This window comes from Peromyscus leucopus, chromosome 3 (assembly GCF_004664715.2).
Source record: "Peromyscus leucopus breed LL Stock chromosome 3, UCI_PerLeu_2.1, whole genome shotgun sequence".
NCBI classification, from domain to species: Eukaryota; Metazoa; Chordata; class Mammalia; order Rodentia; family Cricetidae; genus Peromyscus; species Peromyscus leucopus.
Genome location: NC_051065.1, coordinates 104,458,891 through 104,486,094, shown reverse-complemented (window position 1 = coordinate 104,486,094; position 27,204 = coordinate 104,458,891). Strand labels below are relative to the sequence as shown.

Here is a 27,204-nt window from a genome sequence, read left to right as displayed (position 1 = left end):
CCGCAGTGCTGAGTCCTCACTGTCATCCACTCCGCAGTGCTCTGAGTCCCACTGTCATCCACTCCGCAGTGCTCTGAGTCCTCACTGTCATCCACTCCGCAGTGCTGAGTCCCACTGTCATCCACTCCACAGTGCTCTGAGTCCCACTGTCATCCACTCCACAGTGCTCTGAGTCCCACTGTCATCCACTCCACAGTGCTGAGTCCCACTGTCATCCACTCCACAGTGCTCTGAGTCCCACTGTCATCCACTCCACAGTGCTCTGAGTCCCACTGTCATCCACTCCGCAGTGCTCTGAGTCCCACTGTCATCCACTCCGCAGTGCTGAGTCCCACTGTCATCCACTCCGCAGTGCTCTGAGTCCCACTGTCATCCACTCCGCAGTGCTCTGAGTCCCACTGTCATCCACTCCGCAGTGCTGAGTCCCACTGTCATCCACTCCGCAGTGCTCTGAGTCCCACTGTCATCCACTCCACAGTGCTCTGAGTCCCACTGTCATCCACTCCACAGTGCTCTGAGTCCCACTGTCATCCACTCCGCAGTGCTGAGTCCCACTGTCATCCACTCCACAGTGCTCTGAGTCCCACTGTCATCCACTCCGCAGTGCTCTGAGTCCCACTGTCATCCACTCCGCAGTGCTGAGTCCCACTGTCATCCACTCCGCAGTGCTGAGTCCCACTGTCATCCACTCCGCAGTGCTCTGAGTCCCACTGTCATCCACTCCGCAGTGCTGTGAGCCCCACTGTCATCCACTCCACAGTGCTGTGAGTCCCACTGTCATCCACTCCGCAGTGCTCTGAGTCCCACTGTCATCCACTCCGCAGTGCTCTGAGTCCCACTGTCATCCACTCCGCAGTGCTCTGAGTCCCACTGTCATCCACTCCGCAGTGCTGAGTCCTCACTGTCATCCACTCCGCAGTGCTCTGAGTCCTCACTGTCATCCACTCCGCAGTGCTCTGAGTCCCACTGTCATCTACTCCGCAGTGCTGAGTCCCACTGTCATCCACTCCGCAGTGCTCTGAGTCCCACTGTCATCCACTCCGCAGTGCTGAGTCCCACTGTCATCCACTCCGCAGTGCTCTGAGTCCCACTGTCATCCACTCCGCAGTGCTCTGAGTCCCACTGTCATCCACTCCGCAGTGCTCTGAGTCCCACTGTGTTGTCCCTGTGTCAGGCTCTGGAACCAGCGAAGTGAACACAACTGGGGTGACTGTGTTCGTGGAGCTTACAGTGGATACAAACTTGTCATCAGGTACCACAACAGTTCCACAAGATCACTGGTTAAACTGTTGCCAGCTCTGGAAGTCTGGAGCTGGGAATCCAGGATGAGAGCGTGGGCAAGGCTTGTCTCTCCTCGGTTTACAAATGTCCCTTCTCTTTGTGTCTTCATGTAGCCATCTCTCTATATCTGTCTTAATCTTGTGTAGACATCAGTCATATTTTATTAGAACTAACATTAACAATCTCATTGTAACTTGATCTCTTTAAAGGCTGTCTCCAACAGCAATCTCAAGCTGAGGGGCGGGCCTGGGGGTCTGTGTTTGTGCGAGTGTGGGGCCACTCGGTCAGCCTGCAGCAGGTGTGAAGACAGACCATGTGTAGGCATTCTTATATCTGCATTGCCACTAGCCATCTTAATCCTGGGCAGGAAGGTGTATGGTCTTGTAACATCTCACAGCAAGGCCCCTGACTGAATCTGGGGTTTGGAAGGTCTCCTGAGAAGGTGACATGGCTCCCAAGACTGTGCCCAGGACACACACACTGGCCAATGGGCACGCAGCAGACAGCGCATCCTGTCATGGCCTCAGTGCCCATGATGTGTGGTGGTGAAGAGCATGGTTAAGCAGGTCGAGTCAGAGCTTGGTATCGAGTCTCACCTATGTGCAAGAGCCAGGTTCATGGTCACTGGTGGATCATAGCTCATCAGTGGGCCACAGGAATGTGTATAGAAGAGCATCTTTGATGCCTTTGGAAGTCAGGGCCAAGGCCTGAGCTGGCAGATGTGGCAGAGCCTGACTAGAGATGCCTTGCACTCCATGTGCTCCTGGAGGTAAACAAAGAGAGAGGAACTCCTGTTCCCTCAAGACTTTCTACACACATCTCCTCCTGTGTTCCAGCTATGGCCTGTGTCTTGGTGACACCTGAACCCAGTACACTGGTTTTAGCTCCTTCCCAGGAGCAGACTGGTATAGAAAACTTCAGGGCTGGCTTCTTAGGGAAGCCCTAGGGGAAGGGGTCATGGGAGAGAGCACATGACCCTCCCCTTCCAGAGGAGAATGGGAGGTGATGAGGAAGTTCCCCAGGCAACAGAAGAAAACCATCCAGGATAGAAGGAACAAAGAGTGCTAAGTCACAGAGACTGGACAGAGTGCAACATAATTTGAGAATGTTGAATAACAACAAGGTAATAGTCATTGACCATTGTGTCCTGTGGGACAGACATTGTTCTGAGTGCTTTCTGTCTTGTAGCCGTTTACTTTGGTGTGTCCAAAATGCTAGTTTTTAAGCAATGGTACTTCTGTCCCCCAGCAAGGTCTTACAGGAAGTGAAATAGTGGTGGAGGCCCCGGGATACTCCCTGCTGCTCACTCTCTGTTCCAGCCCAGAGGCTTGTCCTTGGATAGTGAAAAGAAGTCACTTGTACTTTGCCTCTGGTCTTGCCAAAAACTGGCTATCTTGACTTTGGGTCTGGGTCCTTCTGTCATGGGGATGCCCTGTACCCCCAGTACCTTCTCCCTGGGTGCCAGTGCTCTGCCATAGTCTGCACAGTACTGGGCCACAGCCTTCCACCTGATGTCTCAGGGCACATGCAAAACTAGGTTTCCCTGTGCAGAGCTCTGTACTCGGCACATTAAGACAGACACTTGTCTCATTCACAGAGAGCATCAGTGGTTCAGTTATTGGCCGGTGGTGTTGCTAGCCAAAGACAACCTCTACCAGTCACATGCCAGGAGCACAGAAGAGGTCTGGATAGGGAAGGACGGAATGGTATGCTCTGTACCAACCATTGCTGGTGCTGGGCACCAGCTTCTGCCCAAGACATGTTACAGAAATCAGTTTTCCATCTTGTAGCAGTTCTCTGTGGTGGGCTCTCAGAGAAGCTGTCACTCAATCCAGATCTGAGGATAAGGCAGTGTTCGCATCTTGGAGGCTAAAGCAGAGTTCTCAGCATGGTGTCTACAGGACAGTGCCAGTCAACGTACGACATGTTGGCAGTAGCTACTGCACCTATAAATGTCGTCTTTGTCGTTTCTTGGGCTCCTTCCTGTTGGGGTGCCTGAGAAGGCCAAGAGGTAAAATGGTTACACCCTTAGCAGTCCCCAGGCGGAGGGAGCATTCTACCCACAACTTTCACAAAGTCTACAGGTGACAAGGTGAACTTCCAGGTCAAGTGCCTTACCAAGTTACACGGCTGGAAAAGGGAGGGACTTTGTCAGGCCCAGCATGTCTGGGTCCAGCAGAGCCCATCTGGATGCTGAGAACTGGACCTGAAATGGGACATGAGGCTTAGTCTGGGAACCAGGTGGGGGGGGACGACGACGACGACACCCAGTGCTTGCCATGTAGGCTCCAGATTCGCCATATTCTCTCTCTCCCTCCCCAACCCCTCTCTCACTCTCTTTTTGGTTTTTAGAGATAGGATTTCTCTGTATTGTCCTGGAACTCACTCTGTAGACCAAGCTGGCCTCGAACTCACAGAAATCCACCTGCCTCTGCCTCCCTGAGTGCTGGGATTAAAGGCATGTGTCACCACTGCCTGGCAATTCACCATATTCTTGCTGTCATCCTCTGGCTGAATTTGGATTGGCACCTGGCCTACTACAGGTGTACCTGGGAGCACCTGTGCCCTGAAGAGGACCCTCTCTGAACTGAACTACCACTGCCCAACAATGAATCAGGTCTCCTGGCTCCAGTGGGTCTGGGACGAGGGGCTGTGCTGTGAGTTGCTGTTCATTTAGGGCTCAGAGGATAGACAGCTACACGATGACTATGGCAAAGAGCTCTGCCTTCCATGGCACAACTGCCTATAGCAGAGGCCGCTGCTCCAATCTCAGGCCCTCCATTCAGGATCCACCCACTCATGCCCCCTTCTCTCTGTGGAAGATCTGTGTAGGGAACCAGAAGGATCCAGTGTCCTGGTCTTAAACCAGATTTCACTGGACTCACAGATTATGTTAGCCTGAAGAGCTGGGAAACATAAAGTTGCCCACAGTCTCCTCATCTCAGGGCCATGAAGGCTTTTGTTTACGTTTCTTTCCTCGTGTGTGTGTGTGTGTGTGTGTGTGTGTGTGTGTGTGTGTGTGTGCGCGCGCGCGCGCACACGCGTGGACTGAGGCCAGAAGTCAACCTCAATTATTCCTCAAGAGCTGTCTACCTTAGTTTTAGGGTTGTTTGTTTGATTGGTTTTGTTTTTAAGACAGGGTTTCTCACCTGGAGCTCACAAAGGCCAGTGTGCTTCAAGCTCTTTCGTCTTCCAGTGCTGGGGTTTTAAGCACACGCCACCACACTGGGTTTGTTTTAACGTATATTCTGAGGATTGAACTGAGGTTCTCATGCTTGTGCATGTGGCAGGTACTTTACCAGCCTGGCTATCTCACCAGCCCTCCTCCTGGCACTTCACAATACCACAAGTGTGATGAGGAGGGTAGACTGTCAGGAGCAAGGTCAGAACACACACACACACACACACACACACACACACACACACACACACACACACACACACACACACACACCCGCTCCAGCCTGCTTGAGAGTTATTCAGACTGCAATGGCCACAGGCTGTACTATCCCAAAGTAAGTGCCACGTCATCAGATCACACAGGTGGGATTGGAAGACCAGTCCCTTCACTTGTCAAATGGCCGCTTCTAAATTCCAGTGGCTGGTCCCCACGGGAGGTGCGATGTCACTCATTCTCAGCAGCCCTGGCATGTTTGTCTGGCCAGCAGAATTTGCCAGCCACCCACCTGGGCCTGAGGCTGGCATTTGGGAAAGAGTTTCTGTGAGAGCTCAGGATGAACTGACTGCTCCACACCCAGGGCCCTCACCAGTGAGCTAATAGCCTCTGTCCTAGGTAAGAAGCTTCCGGCTAGCCTCTTCCTATCTCAGCAGGGACCTGACTTCTCACACAGAGTCAGGGCTTGACCTGTGTCCATCTCCAAATGGGAAAATAGGAAACAAAACAGTTTTTATACCTGTACCCTTCAAGTAATAGCTCATCTGTCTCAGCTGCGAGCCAGCTCAGGGCAGGAGGAGAAGGCTCTGCTCTCAGTCTTCTTGCTTAGTGATATCACCTGTTTCCTTCAATTATTATCTCACCTTTCAGAAGAAGCTGGTCCGAATGGTTCCAACTCTAGCCCACACCCATACTGAGCACCTAAGCTCCTCCGGACACAGTTTGGGTGCTGTGAAGTTTCACTGTAGCCTTCCCTGGTGGAGTGCAACACTAACTAGCCACCTAAACTGAGGCTGGACCCGGAAACCCAGGGCTCCATAAATATTCGATGTTTCCAGCACCTGGGTTATGAACAACATTAGCGGAGCATCTTCATAAGTTTACAGTATTATGAACAGTGTTTTCTTAGAATTGGTTCTCAGAAGGTAAACTCTTCTAATTTTCCACAAAGAGAACACCAAATATTTAGAAGTTTCCTGCAAGCTCCTGGCAGAGTAATCCCCAGAGACATTGGGTCACCTCACCTCACACTCTTGTCAGCCAGGTAGATGGAGCTGGATTTCAGCTTTCCTGTCCCAGGTGCCCTCTCTACTCAGGGCTTATTTACATTTCTTAGGTGACTACTAAAGTCAGTCTTACCCACCCACCCCCATCCCCTAAGCACACACACTAAAAGGCTGTGGCTCCCAGCCTGGACCAAGCAACTGCACAGTCCCCACTTCTGGACCTGCACCTGGGGCTGGTCTGCTGATTCTAACCATAGACCATGTAGTATAAGCACATCACCCCAGTACCCCATGCAGGTTTGGGGTGCTGCTGCCAAATGGCCCTTGGTCCTCCTCAGCGTCTCTACCTCTGATCCAAAGACACTATGTCCTGAACACAGAGCTAGGGCCTGTGGTGGCAATCCTATCAATCCGCAGTCCTTAAGCTGAAGCTCGTCGGAAGCAGTTGTGGCTTGGGGCACTGGCAGGCAAGCTTTTCAGAGTCTCTAGAAGGTATCATCGTGTCCTAGTCTAGGTAGCCTATGAGCCCCCAGGCACCCTGCCGGGCTGCTGCACATTGCATCCCTCGGTGCCCTGGCCAGAGCATGTTTCTGGGGTCCTCCTCTGAGGGTACTTGGCAGAGGAAGTCAGTGTCATAGGATCGTGGGGTGCTAATTGTAGAGGGGCATGGTAAATACCTATGGAGATCTGAAAGCTTCTGGGAGAGCATAAGACCAGGTGGGGGTGAGTCCCAGGTGCCAATTCATCCAAAGTGCTGGCTGTCCCCAGACATCCTTACAAGGGGCCCCAGCCAACTTGGGGAGAGACAGCTAGGTCACCCATGATGGCAACTCTTCCAGACAGCCATTCATCCCACCGGGCTCTGCCTCACAGCTAGCTGCCAACCCCACAAGGAGACAGGAAAAGAGCTCTCTGGGAGAAGAGAGCTGAACAGGGGTGAGGGGTGAAAGTTGAGGTTTCAGAAACTCCTATAAAAATGAAAACAAACCATCCATCTTTCTCCCGGCATCTTACCCCGACAGTGCCCTTTCTGGATCTTGCCCTGACATCTATGGGGACAGCAACTCTGAAACCTGACCCAGCTCCCATAGGCTGCTGCCACCCCAGCCTAGGGCTGCCCTGGATGAGGACAACCTGGCATCCAGAGCAGGGAGCACTTTGGGGTGTCTTCTCCCCCTAAATGAATAGCCTCCTTCAGCTTTGGCCATTGAGGCATTTCAAAGCAATTGTAAAAATTATATGAACCCCATCGAAGAACTGTTACAACAATGTTTATTCCCAGCATTTGAAACAAGGACAATGATATTATAAATAATTGTAGATGATGAAGATAGGCAAGAAAAAATAACATAATTAAAAGAATTTTACAAGACGGCCCGTTCACAAAGATGGATGGAGTAACACAATACGATGAAAATATCTGCAATTAACATAAACCAGCACAGTGGACAGAAACCAGCTGCTGGTCAGCCTCCCCACAGGGTCCCATCATCCACATGGGCAGTACGGGGGCTTCTTGGGGTGCCTATCATGGCTCTGGGGCCCCAGGAAGAGGCAGTCTGAGGGTTCTTTCCCAACAGCAGTTGGAAGCCTAGAATCCAGGGCCTGTTCAGTAGAACCAAGGAAAACCCAGGATTCTGGAAGTCACAAGGCATGCTACAGAGCTTCCCTCAGGATCCCCTCCCTAGCCCAGGATGACATTAGCCCACTACTCTTTCCCCAGGTTCCCCATCACAGCGCCCTGCCAAGCCCTTCTATGTTTAAATCTCCTACAACTTCTCCTATGGACTGTCTCCCTTACATAAGCCCACTCCAGGATTGGCACGCGACAGGTGCTTGGTTACTCAGGGTTGGTCAACAGATTGGTAGCCTCAGGCCAGATTGTGTGGTATAAGGAGCAGAGCGAGGTGACTATGCTTATGTGGTTAGAATGTAAGCAGAGCACACAGCCTGGCTGGACACCAATGCTTTAGGTACCAGGTATGTACCTAAATGCTGGACCAGCATCCCCACCTCCTGTCTGGGCAGGGACAACCTAGGAGCACTTGGTCACTTAGGTCTCTTGTATGCTTGTCTCCTTTTCATCACTATTTGATTTCCTAAAATAATAATATAATAATAATTAAACTTGTTCTTAACTGAAAAACATATGCCAGACAGTACAGAGTTAGATGGTTCTGTTGCCAGCAAATCAGAAAGTTTGGATCTCTCCCACAGCCTCCTGTTTGCTTTTAAGAGAGGGAGATAGATGTGGTGGCCCCTGCCTGTAATCCTAGCATTCAGGGGGCAGAGCCAGGAATCCCAAGCCAACCAGAGCTACAAGGGGAGGCCCTGGTTTGGGGGAGGTTGGTTTGGTTTGGTTTGGAGGTTTGTTTTTGTTTTTGTTTTGTATTGTTCTGCTGTTTGTTGTTTTAAGAGGTATAGATAAAGCTGAAGTTCAGGCCTCCATGGAGATGACTGTCACTCCCTCCAGCTGGCCTGTGCCCCAGTGGGTTTTACAAAGCTTTCCCTGTGTGATGACTCTCTGTCATTGCACAGGCTAAGCATCCCTTATCCAAATACTTAAGACCAAAAGTGCTAAATCAACCTTTTTTCGGATTTTATGTTATTTAGAGACATCACTAGCTTAGCATCCCTAATCCAGAATTGAAATGCCCTAAAATGTGAGACTTTCTGAGCAGCACATAGGCACTCGAAGAATTTCTGAGTTTAGCACCTTCTGGGTTTTGTCTATATTGTTTTGAGTTTTATGGACATGGCTGCAGATTGCTTCTGCAGCCATTGCAACTGACCCTGTCTAACCACAAATGTCTCACGATCTGAATAGCTCAGTTTGCACACCTGTCACCTGTCTGAGGTTACCAGGGCATTCCATTTTTCTACTCCACAGACAGACATGTGAGCAGCTCTGGGTAGGTGCTGACAGCAAAGCTGTCCCCAGTACCACGGGTGACAGAGGCCTGCACATCAGTCACTTTGCATGCCTGCCATCCCCAGCACTGTGCTCTGGCCAGTTCTTGCCAGTTCCCCAGATGCAGAAGGTGCTTTTCAGAGCTGCTGTGCTCACCTTGTTTTGTGTCTCGGAAGCTCGGGATTGGCCTCCCCTGAGCAGAGCAGGCTGGGCTTTTCAGGTGGACTTGTGCCGGGGAGGAACAGGAAGCCTGGGCATTTGGTTAGAAATTGGGCTCTTGTGGGTGCCACCTGGTTTCCTGCTAGCTTTGACTTCCTGTCAGTGACTGAGAATCAAGCAACCTTGGCTTTGTGGGAGCCGACCCTTTGCTGAACCCTCGGGAAGGGCCACACAAGTGAAAGTACTTTGGCCGCAGTTCACGGGAAGGAGAAGTGATGGTTCTCGAGGTGAAGGATCGGATCGGGTGGCGTGAATTCTTCCAAGGCAGGGAGGCCCTGGAGCTGGTGGGGTTCCTCGGAGGAGCAGCTGTGCAAAGGCCCCCAGATGAGACCCAAGGTGTGGGGGGGGGGCGCAGCAGAAAGCAGAAGCTGTAGGGAGGAAGGAGAGGGGTACAGTGGGGAAGAGTGGGGAAGCAGTGAGTGATGTCCTGGAAGGCAGGGGCAGGGGCAGGGGCAGGGGCCTGGAAGCCAGGAGAGAACTCAGCACATTTGTCTATGTGAAACCTCTTTCTCAGTGACTCCAAGTGAAGCCCTGGGCTGTGGGTCTCTTTCAAACTAGAGTTCAGTCAGCCACCCACTATTGGTCTGAACAATAAAGCCTGTGGTCTGTACCTGCCCAAAGCCCTCCAAGACTCTGAGAGAGTCATCGGTGTCTGCGCTCAGACTCTTGGCCCTCCTGGCACAGCTGGGCACTGAACAGGTCGGGGAGGGGCACAGAGCAGCGGGCCCCAGGCACTGGGCTTCTTCAGCCCTGTCTCCGTGCATCCCACCTGTGTGTGCCGTCCTCTGACGAGAGGGAGGTGAGGGAGAGGCCAGCTTCCTGACGGGGCAGTTGTGAGACATTCATAAAACTTTTATTGGACTTGCCACCCTTCCAGATAAATATTTTTCAATTTTATGAGCTCGTTTTAGGGCCTAGGCTTAATCCTGGCTTTGTAGCTGCCTTAAAAAAATTAAATATTGTTTTGGCAAAAGGAGCCCCTCCCCCATGCCGCCAAAGGCAGCTCATAAATCCCAGTGTTCAACTCTTGCCCTTGCCCCTCCTCACCCAGCTCTCTTCCCTCCCACACCCTTGTCCTAGAACAAGATGGGATCCAGCGCATGGCCGCGAAAGGAAGTTCAGAGGAGTCTGCTTTGGAGGCTCCCAGTGGGGTTCACATAGGCACTGCTGCTCCGTGGGTCCCAGGTCCTCAGTGAAGCCTCTTCTTGCATGCCTCCCTCGGTCTGCTGTCTTGAGGACTGTCCTCCCAGGCCACCAAGCCCAGGAGTGCCCCAGCTCCCTGTCTGCCTCTTCCCTTATGACTGTGTGCTGTCAGAAACTGTCTGCTCTGTGTCCTTATCAGGCATGAATCTGGCCTTCTTGGAAATGTGACACACTCTTCCCCAGGCATGGCTCCAGATCTGAGCCCCTATCGGCACCCAGCAGGCAGAGGTGGCAAGTGCAGAGTGGGTGGTATGTGGTGGCTCTGGTGGAATAGAGTTGACATGGTTTAGACTTCATTTTATGTGACACTACAGTCATGGTGACTCAAAACTTCATCGCAACCCTGTATGGTAAGTGCTCCAGCCATTCATTTCTCAGATGAGGAGACTGAGGCCGGGGGCCTAACATCCCGTATGAAGCTACACAGTGATTGGCTCCTGGGCCAGAGTCTGGGTCCCAGTGGTGAGCAAGGAGCCTGTGTTCTAGCTGCCATAGGGATGCCTAACTCTTGAACACACGGTGTGTGAATGCACCTGATGAGGAGAGGGCTCCTGTCCAAGGATAAAGTATGTGGCTTTATCTTTCCTGAGCATATGCTGTCCAAGTGCCAAAGAGTGGGCATTGACCCCCATGTCAGAAGAGGTACCTGTGGGCCAGTGGCACAGGGGCTGGTCAAGGCACCTGCTTGCCTGGGAAGAGCAGTGTGTCCTGCTCAGCCTTTGGGCTCACTCCCTGGCCTGCTGTTCCTGCCCTGCCTAGTCCTGCTTCTGCTCTAAGGCCCCACATGGCCACCCAGGGTGTAACTGGCAGTCTGGATGCCTGGAGACTCCAGAGGTACCACCACTAAATTGTCTCAAGGGAAGCTGTCCCTGTGACAATATCTGTAGCTTTGCAGGTCACTGAGCTAGCCACCAGACAGGCAGGTAGCATAGGAAAGTTGCTTTCCTGGGGGTAACTAAAGAAAGCAGGGACCCAATGTTGCCCTGAGAACAGAATCTCACAATTTTCCATGTACCCAGGGGCCGAAGTTGCCCTGTGACAGCCAGATCTGCCTGTGTCTATATGATACAGGGCGCCCAGCCATGTGGGCCAGCTCCACAAGCACAGGCATCGTGAGTCTGGTCCACAGCAGTGTCTTACACACTGTCACTTTGAGAACTTCTGAGCCTCACTCCCACTTGCCAGGCAACTTGGAGAAGACAGACCTCCCACAGCCAAGCATGGCCCTCGAGGTCACACAGACCCCTGCTACTTACCCCGCAAGGACAGAGGAGGCTGAGCCGTGCCATTACAGGCGGGACAGCACCAAAGAGTCCTTAGTGGGCTGGTGCTGTGGAGGAGCAGACACCGGTGTCCCTAATGGGCTGCTTGTCCTGCCTGTGGCATCCCATACCTCTCATAGCCCTCAGACCGAGAACATCACAGTGGCCCATTTATGTCACTGGATGTGCTCTTTTTGACAAAAGGCCGGGTTTCCACTCACAGTAACACACAATGCTCTGTGAAGTGAATTGATCTGAAGAAGGCTTTCTTGAAGAATGGAGGGGCCTGCAAGGAGTACAGCAAAACAGTGTTGCTGCCCAGTGAACTGGCTGAGCAATGAGTGTGATGGGTGATGAGGCCACAGCTTGTCCCCAGGACAAGGGAGATGCCACGGCCACTGCACCTTGACAGCTAGCCCTGCAAACACAATTCATTCAGAGATTTCCACCTGGAGAGGTTCTCTTGAGAAGCAGGGTGCTCTGGCCACAATTGGCATGTTCCCTCCTGACCCCTGGGCACCAGAGCCCACTTCTTTCCTGGCATCAGCTGAGGCAGGCACAAGTGCATGCAGGGCCAGGTGCATGCGCTGCCAGCTCGTGCAAGCTCAGCTCACCATTGCCCGTACAGATTGCCTTGTGATATGTCACAGAGCGATAAGGTACAGGCCACCAGCCCTTCAGAGAAGCTCTCCTGGGCCCCCTGCTTTCCCACCTGGGCTGGAGCTGACTGGGGGCCGTGGAGTCCTGAGGAGTGGTGCAGGCCGTAGGGTTCTTGAGTGGTTTGGTTCTCCCAGAACAAAGGCTTACAGCCCTGTGGCCTTGCCCTCCTTCTCAGTGCAGGCAGGAGCTTACTTTAGAGATAGCCCCTCTTCTGGCTGTTCTCATGAGTCTGGATTCTCTTTTAAAGGAAAAACAGAACTCTTCAAAGTGAGCAAAAACTCTAATGTGGGTGAAGCTGTCCCCACTGAAGACCCTGCCAGCCTTTGCTGAAACAAGCTCTCGTTTCTTCTCAGTTCACTCAGTGGCAGAGGCTGGGGAACAGGGCCACAGATAGCCTGGGTCACTAGCCACTGCCTGCTGTAGAGCCCTTCTCTCTAGTTACAGTGGAGGCTGGAGAAGGAGCATGCCTCAGAGCACCTGCCCTGAGCACTGGGGACCAACCCTAGCTGTCTCTAACAGCACACCGTCAGACAGGCTGACATCCTGGTCACATGTATAAATATGGTCCAGTTACAGGGAAACTGGGAGGGTTTGGGTTTCACTGGACACTGATTTCATGGATGCTCCCCGACTGAATGGTATAGTTGGATTTGGATTTTTTGTTTGTTTGTTTTTTGTTTTTATTTACTATTTGGAGGCTCACCACCCAGCTCCCAAATCAATACGTGGATACTTAATCTTATTTATAAATGCCCGCCCGGCCTTACCTTGGCTTGTTTCTAGCCAGCTTTTCTAACTTAAGTTATCCTGTTTCTCTTTAACTATGTTTTGCCTGTGGGTTTTTTTTTTTTGTTTGTTTTTTTTTGTTTTGTTTTGTTTTGTTTTGTTTTATCGAGACAGGGTTTCTCTGTGTAGCTTTGCGCCTTTCCTGGAACTCACTTGGTAGCCCAGGCTGGCCTCGAACTCACAGAGATCCGCCTGGCTCTGCCTCCCGAGTGCTGGGATTAAAGGCGTGCGCCACCACCACCCGGCTGCCTGTGGGTTTTTTACCTTTCTTTATTCAATATACCTTTCTTTCCTTCTTACTCTGTGGCTGGCTGTGTGGCTGGCGCCTGGCATCCTCCTCTCCTTCACTTTTTCCTTTTCTCACTCCTCGATCTCACTCTCTTCCCTAGATTTCCCTCCTATTTGTTCTCTCTGCCTGCCAGCTCCACCTATTTCTCTCTTCTGCCTAGATTAACCAGTCAGCTCTTTATTAGACCAATCAGGTGTTTTAGGCAGGCAAAATAACATAGCTTCAGAGAGTTAAACAAATGCAACATAAAAGAATGCAGCACATGGCCGGGCGGTGGTGGCGCACACCTTTAATCCCAGCACTCGGAAGCAGAGGCAGGTGGATCTCTGTGAGTTCGAGGCCAGCCTGGTCTACAAAGTGAGTTCCAGGAAAGGCGCAAAGCTACACAGAGAAACCCTGTCTCAAAAAAACCAAAAAAAAAAAAAAGAGTGCAGCATATCTTTGCATCACTAAACAAATATTCCACAGCATAAACAAATGTAACACATCTTAAACTAATACTCCACAACAGAACAGGGGGTGTTGACATTAATCCCCAAAACCCACCTCCTGTGTCTTCATGATGTGTCCTGTAGTGGGTCTGTGTCCCACTTCCTGCAAAAGCAGGAAGCAGACCTCCAGTGATGGACTGAGGCTGACATAGCCAAACCACATTGCTCTTCAGAACCTACCAAGAGGTAGCCAGTAGTCTATACTAAGAGAGCCACAGGGCACCAGCACAGGATATATAAGGTCCCTGCCACAGGCCTGGGCCATGAGAACATGTACATAGGTTTACTGAGGGCAAGTTGTGCAGTATCCTCAGATATAGTATCTAGTGGGCTACAGTGAGCCCGGACAGGGCTATCGGAGTGGAGAGAGAAGTCTGTGGTGTTTCTGTGTGCCATGCCTCTACCCCACATCCCTCATGCCTCAGTCTCATGCCCAGATCACAGATGATGATGCACTGGTGAGCCACTGTGCTGCTATGCAGTAAGCACTAGTAAGGCGTTGGTTACCTGGATTTGGCCCTCGAGGCCAGGCCAGGTCACTGACTCCAAATGCCCCTTTCTTTCTGTACCCCTCCCCCGCAGCATGTGGTAGAATATGGCCTCCTAAAAGTGTAGCCCGACTTTCTCCTCAGGTCTAATGCACACTGTCCTGACAACCCAAGGTCATGGTGAAGACAGTGCTCTTTGGGGTTTGGAGAATTGTTGAATGAAAGGGGTCACTTTGTTCACAGCAGCCCTGGATAAGTGGCTCTGGGCCAGGGGGCATCTGTATAGCACGTGGGAAGTAGAGACAGTGATGGGGACACTTATCTGAGGAGCCTGTGCCTATGGCTCTACTCCCAACCACTATGTCCCGAGAAATGGAAGGACCTCAAGCCTGACCACTGTAACAGGGACCACAGCAGAGGTTGACATCTTGTCAGCCGAGGAAGCCACGTCTCATGACAGAAGCCGTCCCCTCACCCCACTTCCTTTCTGTGCAAGTGCCCAGGCCGCAGTGCTCTCCTGTCTAACCTTACCCAGTCCACGTCACCACCCCTGAGTCCTACAAGGTGTTGGAGGAAAATGGAGGTGAGGCCTGGCACACGGGGATACCCAGGCTGCCCCGGGCTCACTCTCTATGCGCTGCATGATAAAGGATGTGTGGTTGGAGAAGGAAGCGACAGACCCACCTCCTTCCAGAGTGTATTGGTTCCTGTCCCTGACTCCTCTGGCTCCTCAGGTCTTCAGCCACCAGCCCTAAGCGCTTGGCACTTGTAGGGAAGGCTTCTGCATGTGCTGAGAAGAAAGGAGGCATTGTTTGGCTCTTGGAAGCAGAGGTTTCTGTCTCTCTCCCAGGACCCTGCCAGCACAACACTCTTTCCCTGAGGCTCTGTACCTGTGAGCAGCAGGGCCTGGTATTCACAGAGCAGGCAGCTGATCCCAGGGACAGTCCCACATCCCCTCAAAAACAGATGCCTTCTCATCGCACTGGCCGCGCTTTGAAGGACCAGGCTGGAATCCAGATCCTGACAATGGTTGTTCTTTTGGTGCGGGGCTAGAGAGCAACCCTTAGACTTATGATGTCACAGCGCACCACCAGGACTCAGGTCTCCAGGGAGGGGCCCAGCCATCTGTCATCTCCCAAGAGCTTCCAAAGAGACACACTGGGGGAGGTATTCCAAACCAGAGGCCTGCCTGAGGTCTCCATATATGTGAATAACTCCACTAGCTATGAACCACAGCTTAGAGCCAAACAGGGACAAATCTCAGCCTGGGTCAGAGCACAGTGAGTGTTTTGGAAAATGTCAAACCAGTAGACAAGAGCCACTTTTGACCGCCAGCCACTGTGCTGCATGGTGCTGTAAGAGGCCCAGGCAGGCAGCAGGCAATAGTGATCCAAGAGATAGCTGCTGTGAAGGTGAGAGAGTTGGGACAAAGGGGCCTGTTGAAGAAGAGAACCAAGACCTGGGCAGGGAGAGGTACTGCTCTGCAGACCCTGCTTTGGGCACAAGGACCCATGTGATCTCAGCATGAGGAGACAGCCTTGGCAGATACACCAGGAAGGCAAGCTGGAGTGCCAGTGTTTCGGTGGGCATGCCCCTTGGAGGCACAGGCCAGGCCTGAGATCTTCCCTAGGGGCCACAGTAGGACAGCCAATCAGCTTATATGCGGATCGTCAGCTGTGTGCTTACACACACCAGTGGTGGGGAGAGAGAAACTGTCAGAGTCTACAGTTCCAGGAGCGTGGAGAGGGACCTGTGCGGCCATGCCACCCCCGCCTTCATCTGCCAGCCGCAGAGGACAGGGGTACCAGTCACCTGCGCTTGCCTCTCCCTCTTCTCAGGCAGCAAAGCTGATACAGTAATCAGGATGCCACATATGGGCCCTGGAAAATGACTGCGCCTGAGCCTTTGTTCACTCTCATTATTCTCAATGGCTTTTTCCCCAAGTCATAAAAATGACGTTTTTAATATGTGGATTTTTTTTTTAAGAAAAAGCAATATGAAGGCACTATGAAGATGACTTTTATTGTCAATAGCTCTACCTTTTAAACCAGTTATCTTAGTTTCTGCTCTAGGTATTTTAATTGAAGATTAACTTATGTTAAAGAGTGTACATGTGAAGGGTGGGAGCATTAAAATTCTGCTCCCTGAGTGGTGGGGGAAAATACTTCGTGGGAAGCCACCAGGAACCTACTCCCCACTCTTTGGCTTCAGGACTGCCCTACCACAGTCTTTCCCACCTGCCAGGAAAATACAGGGTCTTCAGTCCCCGTAGATTGCAGCAGCCACACCACAGCCAGAATTGCCCCTGAGCATAAAGGAGGGAAGGTGGACAGAGGTGTGCAGTGGTTAAAGGCACGGGTCTAAATGAGGACGTCCTTGCTGTGCCCCTGGTCAGGTCACTGCGTGTCTCTGTCCCTCAGTTTCCTGGCATGTCAGTGGAGGTGGCTGCAGTTGAGATGTGGTGTCTGTGGGACATAGTCACCATGCAGGGAACATTTTCTCTGACTGGCCCAGAAATAGCTTTTTTTGTGTGTGTGTCGGGGGGGGGGGGGTGAGACAGGGTTTCTCCATGTAGTTTTGGTTCCTGTCCTGGATCTTGCTCTGTAGACCAGGCTGGCCTCGAACCTCCAGAGATCCGCCTGGCTCTGCCTCCCAAGTGCTGGGATTAAAGGCGTGTGCCACCACTGCCCGGCCAGAAATATCTTGATAGTGGGGCACCAGCTAAGCTTTCTGTGGCCAGGCTGGGATCATGTGAGATGGTCTTCCTTCAGGATCCCTCTGTGTAGCAGTTAGCTACTTTAAGACCATTTTGCCCACAGAGGACACCAAGCAGCCCTCAGGTCCAGCCAACCAGTATTTCCCCATGGTGACCCAAAGTGCAGAGACCCAATCCTCAGAAGTTTCTGAAGAGATGTTCTGGAACCTGGCCCTCCCTGATGACAGTTCCTGGAGTGCAGTAAAGGGTCTGGCCTGCCTTGAGCCCCAGGCTGCCGTGGGTACTTTATAAGCACATCTCTGGATGTAAGTCCTGCTCCTTAACCATGGCTGTGAGCCCTCAGCTGCCTGGGCAGTGACTCCCCTGTGGAACACCTGTGTGGCACTGGCTAGGTGAGGGGCATTAAGGGGATGCTGGCAATGGCAGAAGAAAAGTGACCTGAGACTGGCATCCCTCAGTCCCACTGAAGAAGTGGGGGAGGTGTTCAGCCACCAGCTCCCTTCCCTACAACCCTGCAGAGGCGGCTCTTTCCCCTTGCCGTTCCACTACCCACCCTCCCACCCCACCTCAGCTCTGTCCCCCTGTTGTCCCCACCGCCCTCTCACCCCATTCATCCAGCACCATGACCCGTTTCCTAAAAGGTGTGGGCATCTACCTAGCAACCTTGATTGAGCCCCAGGGGAGGAAACATAGATCCTGGACTTCCTCCTTATCCTTGCCTCAAAGGGCTCCAAATCCAGGTGGGTGTGGCCAGCAGGAATAGAAGAGCTCTGGTATTCCAGGACTCCCCCTCCCAACCTGCTTGGCTGTGATCAGAAGGCATGCTCATCGCCCCTCAGCCTATGTAGGCCTAGAGGCTGCCTGGCCATGAGAGGGCCACTAGGACCCCAACAGGCTAGCAAGAAGCTCCCTTTCTAGGAGTCACCCCAGGAACAGAGCCATACTCAGGGCCCCTTCTGCTGGGTCCTGGTAAGCTAAAGGGGCCAGGGTGGCCCTTGCTGGAGTCTCTGAGGAAGGGTCAGCACCTTGACCCCAGGAAGAAGACTACTAGTGTACAACCACCTCTGACTGAAAGTCTAGGCAGGAGATACCAAGGCAGTTGCCATATCCCACTGAGGAAGCCCAGCAGCAACTGAAACTGAGGGGGCCGAGGCATGCCGAAGGGTCTGTAGGAGGCAGGCTGCTAGGGTACCCAGGAAATATAGGCCTCATCTGAACACATATGAGGATCTAAAGATTTCTTCAGGGGAGCTTGATCCAGGAGGAGTGGTGGAAATTTGTTCTAAAAGGATTTTGGACAGCAATGGGACGGGTAAGCAGAGAGATGCTCGCTGCAGTGGCTGGGACGTTCACACAGAGGCTGCACTGTGGCCCATCAGCAGGACCTTCTCTGAAGAGGCCCTGGGGCCTCGGAGGAGCATGAGTCAACTCTGCGTGGGCACGGGGACTTGAGTAGGATTGCCAGGGAGTCCGGGTTCCATGCTGCATGTGAAATGGCACCCTGCTTAGGCGGAGGCAGGGGCCTGGCTGGAGATGTCCTCATGCCAATACATGCTTCCAGGAGCTGCAGCTGCATCAGGGAGTGGAAACCTCATAGGATCGGGTAGTAGGAAGCTGGCCTCAGGTGGCTGGCTGCTCATCTCTAGCCAGCTCCCCTCCAAGCTGAGTAAGAACCTAGGACAGCAAATGTCTCTCTACTAGGCTACCCTCTCAAATGGCTCAGCCTCCAACTGAGCCTCAAGACCAAGTCATTTCCTGTCTGGATCAGACTGATTTTGGTTTTGTCTTTTTATTTATTTACTTTTTAAATTTATTTATTTTTATTTGTTTTAATTGCACTCATGATATTCATTAATTACACTCATGATATTCATTACATTTGTGGTATTCATTGATTATATTTACATTATTCATTCAATAATTATATTTATGATATTCATTAATTGTATTGATTTATTACAGTCATGATATAATGTCCTGATACTACTGTCCATTTGTGGGACTTTTCCATCACACAAAACAGAAATTCTGTACTTAGGAAATCATTGCTCTGTATTCCTTTCTTCTCCATCTTGAGATAACGTCTAATCTTTCTGTCTCTATGAATTTGTATATTCTATATATTTCATGTAATACAATTCTATAGTATTTGTCCCCTTTATTGAATGTAAAAGCATTTTATGTACAACTGCAGGAGAAATAATACACAGATAGCTTGAACATAAAAACAGGTTATAATTCAAAAGTCCAGTGTTATTTTAAACAGTAAAATATTTTCTCTATAGAAAATAGTAAGGTTTTGTCTTTTTAAAAAAGCTTTCACATATTGCATGTTTTTCCTCCCTACACACCCCAATCTCCAAAGCTCAGCTTCATTGTGACTTCAGTTAACTTGGTGCGCGAATATCTCTGCAAAGGGCCTTTTTTTTGTTTTGTTTTGTTTTTGAAGAATTCATTGTTGCTGCTAAGAAGCTTAATATAAATTAAAGAAGGAATTAGGCAACATTAAGACATCAAAATGGGCATGCGTTGCCCATTGCCTCCGTCTCCTCCCAATCAAAGGAGCGTGTGAGCCGTCAAGTGTGCTCAAGAGCCTTAGAAGGAACTTGGTTTCGTGGTTACATGGGCCTGTCTGCCGCCCCCTCCCCTAATTCCTTTTGTTACTGGGATGGCAGAATTCAGTTCTGATTTTTTTTTTTAATTAATCACCTTATCTCTTTAAAGCAAATTGCATCTTTGTTTACATACATGACCGGTGCAGAGAAGGAACAAGGAAAATCAGGGCTGGTACCCGCAGCTAGTGAGGACAGGCCTGTGAGACAGTGAGCAGAGGGCCACACCTGCCAGCACATGGCAGGAGGACCAGTCACTCCCACAGAAGTTCAGAGGGAACCCAGAAGGCACCAGCTGGTTCTCCCCAGATCGCCAAGATCTGCCCTCTGGCCTGTCCCTGGCCAAGTGAGGAGCAAATGACAAGCCAGCCATGGCAAAGGGAGTCCCACATCCAGATCCCAGCGCTATCATATAGCTAGAGGGCATACACCTTGGCTCACCTCATCTGGACCCCTGCACGTTAAGTGCAACCAAAGCCTGCTGTGAGTCAGATGTGACCGCCAGGCCTGCATTAAAGCCTCTTCCACCTTATCAGCTCATCCATTCCTGTCATGCCAGCCAGAACCCCAGTCCACACAAGCTGGCTTCTACCTTCCAGCAGCATCAGCAGGCCCTCTGCAGAGGCCGGTCACCTCCACCCGGAGCTTCTGTTGCACACGGCCCCGCATCCTGTCCAGCTGCAAGCCTGTTGAACTCGGACTCTGTGGCCACCCAGCTGCCAGCCCAGAGGTCCTCACCAGGATGCTGTCCCAGGGGAGCTCCTACCCCCATTCACTCTGCCTCCCTCTACAGCCTCCTCATAGCTGCTCTGGCCTCAGTGAGTCCCTGAGGGGCCTACTGACCCCAAGATGCTTACAAGGGCTCCTTTCCCACTGGGGGGTGCCAGCTGCCCACCAACGTGAAGGCCCCTCTTCTAGTCTGGCCCCTGACATGAAAGCGACGCCAGCAATTGGAGGCAATTTGCTGGCCTTTGATGGCCACTGCCGGGCGGCACCCTCCCTGGGCTTGAAAAACTTCGCTTCCCACATTCTTCCCTGATTGCCCAGTGGAGCCAAGACCCAGCAGCCTGCAGCCCATTGTGCCTTTGTGTGGGGCTGGCGCACAGTGAGAAAGGCCAGCCAGGCCCTGGGAGAGGTCCCCATGGGAAGCCATGAGCGGTGGTGTCACATAGGGTCACTGCCACCCCCACTACGTCCTGGGGTCTGGGCTCAAAAGAGAGTAGAGTAGGCTCCAGGACTCGTGGTGTCTAGGGAGAGAGGAGGCCTCCTGAACAGGGGACATCATGGGCTACCTCAGCCCCAACACACCCCCTGCCAGGGGAAGTCTGGTGCTGGCACATGGGAGAGGACCAAAGTCCAGCCTGATGTCTGGTCCAGACTGCTCTCTGGACCACTCGAAGGGCAGGCATGTTTTTCCCAGGCCTCACCACTGGCCTGGTCATCTGAATGAGATGCACGCAGGTGCGTGTAGCATGGAGGGACTGGCATGTAAATGTATGTGATAGAGATAAGTGCATGTGGGTGTGAGTGTGATGTGTGTGTGTGTGAAAGCATATGTGGGATATGCAGGGATATATATATATATATATATATATACAGGGTCATGGGTATGTATAGTATAGGTGAGTACTAATGGCTGTATGTGATATGTAGTGTATGTATGAGACACTGGATACATGTGACATATGGGAGTACATGGAAAGGGATGTGGGTTCATGGAGGGTAGCATGCAGAGGTGTAAGTATGATGATGTTAGGTGCTGCATACATCATGGGATGCCTCCAACACATTCATGTGCCCCCAGGAGACCTAGAGGGCTCCATGCCCGGCAGTGGGAGGATCCTCACCACTCCCCAGCCTCTGGGAAGAAGGCACTACATAACCACAGTGAAAACAAGTGCTCAGTGTGGCTCCTAGGGAGGGACTCCATTTAGCTCGGGCCAGTCAGGGGACGTGCTCCGAGGAGCAGTGGCAGAGTGAATTCTCTGGGTGGAAAGGAACTCAGCCCACAAACATGAATGATCAAGAGCCCTTGCTTGGTTTCCTGTGGTTGGTGGTCAGAGTGAGACAGGAGCATCGGGAGTGGAGAGGCAGAGGAGGCAGGCATGGCTCTGAGTGAGGACATACTCCTGCTGTGGAACAGGTCCCAGCGTCACGTGGGCCTCAGAGGATCCTCTCTGGCAAGGGAGTAGAGCAGGAGGCGGCAGCAGTGGCCAGTGGGGCTGAGGAGCTGGGAGAGCCCGTCCCTGAACCTGCCCTGAGACTCCTGCTCTAGCTGGAAGCAGCTGTGCCAGACACTTTGACCTTGGTGCCCATAAAGGAGCTCTACCCATGCTCAGCCTCACCCTTCCCAGGCACAGCCGGAGCATGCCAGAAGCAAGGCCACTGGCCTCAAAGTGCCAGCCTGCTTCCTGACCACAGCTGCCCTGGGCCCCACCCCCAGGCTGTGGGGACCCACCTGGACCTCCTTCCCCTTCCCCTGCTTGCCTGTGTGCTAGGGTGCACTGCTATACATTGTCCCTTGTCGGGGTTCAGGAGTGGGCACACTGTGGGGCCCGTGCAACTGGACCTCTGTGCCTAACCAGGGTTACCCAGAGCCCTTGGGCAGTACAGAAAAGTAGAAGAAAGGCACTGTTTGTAACCCCTTGTGATCCCTGGTGGCTAGGCATAGAGCCGTCCGGTCTTTTCTCTGTAGCTCAGTTGATAGGGTTCTTCTGAAAGTTTTGCCTGCTGCATTTTTTGAACTAAGTTTAGAATACATGTTTTGTATAGAGGTCAGAAGTCAACTTTGTGTGTCTTCCTCTGTGACTGTCCCTAATTTAGTTGAGGCAAAGTCTCACTGAACCTGGAGTTCACAAAATTCATCTAGACTGGCTGGCCGCAAACCCCAGGGACTTCCTGTCTTTACCTCCTGGATGCTAAGGTTATAGGTGCACACCACTTTGCCCAATTTCTTACCTGGCTGTTGGGGATCTGAACTCAGGTCCTCGGGCTTGCAAATGCATTACCAAATAAGCCTTGTCTGTGTCCTCGCCCCTAGCATGAATCTGTCTTTAAATGTTCATTTAGTCCGACTGAACATCGCTTTACTATGGCAAGGGGCTTTGTCCTATCAGCCCTTGGTCTCGGGTCCCCTCTAACCGATGTTAGACATGTGGGTCTTTGATGCTCAAACACAGATGGGGACCAGACCGCCTTAGTCACCAGCACTGCCCACCACCCACTGTGGGACCTTGGGCAAGGGTGAAGCTCTTGAGCACCTCACTTCCTCCAGCCCTGACCAGTGAGGACTGGGCACCTCCGCACATCTGGGCCCACATGGCACATGCTTGTCTGGTCTGCATCCCGTGGTTGACTTGGACTGTGCAGGAACCTTCTCACAGGCTGTTTCTAGCTGCTTGACCTTGGGGTTCTTGGTCCTAGGGGTTTGCCTCCAGTCCTGTAGGGTCTCACCCGCACTGACAGCTAGGAGCCAGAGTCCCCAGAGCAGATCACATGGGCAAAGACAGAAACCTCACTGTGGTAGGACTGGTCACAGAAAGCCAGCAGATACAAAACCATGGAGGTAATAGAGCCTGCCAGAGGAGACGGAGTGAGAGGAGAGAACTAGAGCGGTGAGGGCCAGAGAGGCTGGGTACAGTGGCCAGGTAGCCAGGAGGCCTGAGGAGTGACTTCTGAATAGAACTTAGAATAGTGCTCTTCGAACTCCAGGGCGAACTGAAGGGCTGACAAAGCCAGCAGTGTGCAGAGGTGGATATACAGACGTGCAGGACCAGGAAGCTGATGTGTGCTGTTTGCCCAGGCACGAAGGAAGAGCCGGGAGAATGGGGTGGCAGGGTGGGAAACTGTCCTGCCTGATGGCACCCTGGGCTATAGATGCGGGCACCCTAGCTGCCTGCTGATTCCCTTGACCCAGTCATCACCCTTTCCCCACAGAACAAGCATATACCTCATGGACTTGGCCACATCACAGATTCCTTCTACCTCTGTAGCCTGCCAGCAGTCTCTGGGGGGTCCCTGTCACCCGAGCATGCGTCCAGCAGTCGTTTTCAGAGAGCCCTGCATTAGGAACATCAAAGCTGCTACCACCGCCCTCCCAGGGACACAGGGTCATTTCCTTAAGTTACTCGTGCTATCTAGGGCTATCTGCCTCCAAACCTGTTGACTAGAATCTCTCCAGGGGAGCTGGCTTGGACTGCGGGCCGCCTCCCGGCTGCCCACTGATCCTGCAATGCCAAGTATCTTTAAAAGGAAAGCCCCGGGCAGTTGAGAGACAATTGCAGCCTGAGCTGGGCCACGAGCCTGTGGTGGGTACAGCTCCAACTTCCTCAGCATATGCCACCTGGCCCAAGGAAAGGGAGCCACTGAAGAAACGGTGTGATCTCTGCCATATGCCCCAGGAGTTGTTGGGACAGGTTTCTTGGTAGACCCTTGATGGTGCTCCCAGACCCCTGTGATGGCTGAGGCGACCAAGCTGCTCATTGGCCACAGTATTGCTTGTGCCAGATTCCTCTTGCATCCCTGCCTGCTCTGTGGTGATGCGGCATGCACTGTGTGTAACCAGAGCCATCACAGATGAGATGGACTGCTGATTGGGCCACACCTGTCTCCCCAGCATGGCACAGACGCTCTGGAGCCCTGCACCTCTTCAGCGATCAGACCTCCTGGCACCAGAGAGAGACAGGCCCGTACCATTTGTCAGGGTCTGGTGCCAGCAGGAGGAAGGCCCAGCTCTGATTCAGGGACTCAGATACCTGCAGGCCTGGCACCAGCCCAGGGCCCTCTTCTTGCTCCAAGGCCTAGGCCCCGTCTGGGAGGAGGCAAAGCCACAGATGCGGGGCTAAAGACCAGGCAACTGCGGGAGGGCACCTTCTCCTTGCTGCACTCTGGCGGGGGCAATGGGCAGCTTGTCTCTAGGGTACTGCTAGCAACTTCAAGCCCCTAGCTTTCCCAGGGGGTCCAGGATTTGAGGTAGCTAACAGTCTCACTTTTGTCTGTCAGAGTGAGCCCAACCCCTTCATACAGTGAGACAGGCCATCCCTAACTGACTTCAGTTTTCCAGGGACATACCACTTTTTAAATGTCCAGAGATTAGGGGCCAATGCAGAGTGCTTGGAGAGCCCTCTTCAAGATCATTGCCAGAGCCAGGCAGTGGTGGTGCACGCCTTTAATCCCAGCACTTGAGAGGCAATGCAGGCAGATCTCTTAAGTTCAAGGCCAGCCTGGTCTAGAGTGAGTTCCAGGACAGCCAGGGCCACACAGAGAAACCCTGTCTTGAAAAACAATAAAACAAAAATCATTGTCAGAGGCCTACATGCAGGTGGATGCTGCCTTTCAGAATCAGGGCTGTCAGGAGATTTCCCCCAGGTGCCAGTAGGCACCAGCAGGCACTGCCTGAGCCCCTGCCCAGCGTCTCATCTGGAAACCCAAGACAGTCGGTTGGAAATACCAACACAAGAATAAATAAGCATGTGAGATGCTGGGTTCGATCTAACCAGTGCAGTGTCTGCAACTGCCAGGTGCTGTCAGTCTGCAGCTTAACAGAAAACAGCTAAGCTGTGATGCACAGCCTTTCCCTGAAGGGCCATGGGACATCTTCCGTGTTAGAGCAGAAAGGATGTTCTGCATGAAGAAAGATCGTACTGAGTTCTTGGAGATGGCAAAGAGCCCAACCTTATTCAGGGTGGGTGGTGAGGATGGAGGAGCCAGCTAGAGACAGTGTCTCCCAGAGCCTGGGTGAGACCCCCACACACAAGAGCTCTGGCCGAGGAGAGCTGACTAAACCTCCCAGCTGTTCCCTGCTCACCTCTGGTCTGCTGAGGCTCCCCTCCTCTGAACCCACCCAGAGGCAAAAGGCACAGAACCTGAGAGAGCCTGCTACAGAGTCAGACTTCTGGCATAAGGGGAAAGAGGGTATCTACGTGGTGGCCAGAAACCTCAAGTGGTCTGTCTGGCAGGCAGAACAGTGTTCTCAGAGAGCATTAGGCCCTTAGGGACCAGGTGAGCAGCCAGAAAATTAGAGAGTTGTGCCCCAAAGTGACTGGCTAGTAGTGAATTAGGTATGGGGAGGAGTCAGAAAGGCCCTACCTTGTTGGGCAGAGAGGATGATACTGGGTGGGAAGGGCATGGAGCTGGGAGACAAGGAGGCCGCTCTGCCTACAGTGAGTCAGTGACACTTTTATCCCTTGCAGGTGGCCTCAGCCCTGAGTCCAAGAAGATCCTGACACCTACACTCAAGAAGCGGAACCGAGCAGGCCGCGGGGAGACCGCCAAGCCAGAGGAGAGCACCGAGCGGCCAGAGCCCATGCAGCCTGTGACACTCAGCCTGTCTTTCAAGCGCTATGTCTTTGACACCCAGAAGCGCATGGTACAGACTCCCTAAGTGAACCAGCCCCCCAAGGCCTCTTGCCAGCTACAAGCCAGACCACAGTGCCAGATGCCCCCAATGTGCCTCCGTCTCCCCAATCCTGCAGGCAGCCCATCCACTGCCATCCCCACTGATGTTGAGCCCCTTGGAGAAGACCTGGGGAAAGTGAGGAACAGTGCCAGAAAGGCTGCCACTCCACTCCTGCACCCGCCCCGGAGAGCAACTAAGCCCGGCTTGGAAAGGGCCTTAGCAGAGCCAGCAACCTGGGCCTCACAGGCTTCCCCAGTTAGGGCGTCTGCAGCCACTCTCAGCCCTATCCCAAGTGACTGGCACCCTCCAACTGGAAATAAACATCCCATACATGACGTAGCCACCCATGGTCTGCCTGTCTCCCGCGGGTTACCAGGAATCACGGGATTATGTGGCGTTGGGTGAGGACTCAGAGCTGCTAGGACCACCCAAGTGGCTCCTGGGGTGTCATGGGCCTTGAAGAACAGAGGTTCTCTGAGTACCTGAGTCTAGTAAGGTCCCTTGGGCGGGGGCTAGCACCCTAGGGCTCTATCTTGACACTAGAGGTCAATAGACCCTGACCTCCAGTTTGGGGACCAGACTCCCGAGGGTACTAGACCAGGGATGGAGCACCTGGACCTTGTCCATGTTCATCTCCAGCCCCAGCACCCCCAGGCTTAGCATGGGGACCGAGATGGGGCGAGAGGGTGGAACTGACCAATGAGGGAATCAGAGCTTTTCCAGACACCTGTAAGGGCAGCAGATGTCCTGGCGCTTCCCTGTTTGGCCTCCAGACAGACGTGAAGGCCTCTCTTTATCCCAGTAATCAGTGCATTATGCTTTAATTTTCAAAAATGGCATTAAAAATATTAACAGGGGCAGGTTGTGATCAAATGACTTGGGTCTGTTAAGCCCCAGAGCAGAGGGCAGAGGAAAAGGAGCCAGGCTACAGAACACAGCGTCCCTGTAAACCATGGCCCTAATCAAATACCCCATCAGCCCGCCAAGCCCCTCATGCCTCCAGGAGACCAGGGTGGCAGCGGCTGCCCTTCACTGTCCTTGGCCAGGCCTCAGGCAACCATAGTCAGAACAGCCTAGAGCTGAAGGCAAGCAGGGCCTGGCCTTTGTCTTGCTGCCAGGCCCCTAAGGAGCAGCTTCCTGTGGGCCTCCATGGTACCCTTGCCACTACGCTGTCGGTCCCCTGGCCTGGGTGTGACCTGGGGGACAGCAAACTGTAGTGAGTGTGATCGCAGTCACTGCAGGTGTTCCTCTAGCTCCAGGAAATCCCACTGCTGCCGCCTGTGTGAGCACCTCGGGGTGCTGCCTCCTGCTTGGTCCTAAGCCTCCTGCGCAGCGCTGGGCCCTCATCAGCCCCACCCAGACATGAAGACTGCCACCCCATCCCAGCCCAACCCTGCCCACCAGTTAGGATGCCTGAGAGGAGCAGCCAGTTAGACAGTGAGGCCCAGGCTTGGCAAGGGTCTCAAGGCAGGTAGCCAAACAGGCAGA

At 52.7% G+C, this 27,204-nt stretch overlaps 1 protein-coding gene across 2 annotated transcripts in view; it reads left to right on the top strand.

The window, feature by feature from the left end:
* Eefsec (eukaryotic elongation factor, selenocysteine-tRNA specific) overlaps nt 1-26,059 on the top strand; it is a 214,039-nt gene extending 187,980 nt beyond the window's left edge. Inside the window, exon 7 of one of the 2 annotated variants that reach the window (XM_028854210.2) lies at nt 25,511-26,059. In XM_028854210.2, coding sequence (XP_028710043.1) covers nt 25,511-25,701 — 191 coding nt within the window. In that variant the 3' untranslated portion in view covers nt 25,702-26,059. The remainder of the gene's footprint in view (nt 1-25,510) is intronic. The other variant, XM_037203905.1, reaches the window with a different exon arrangement.
* Nucleotides 26,060-27,204: the final 1,145 nt, after the last annotated feature.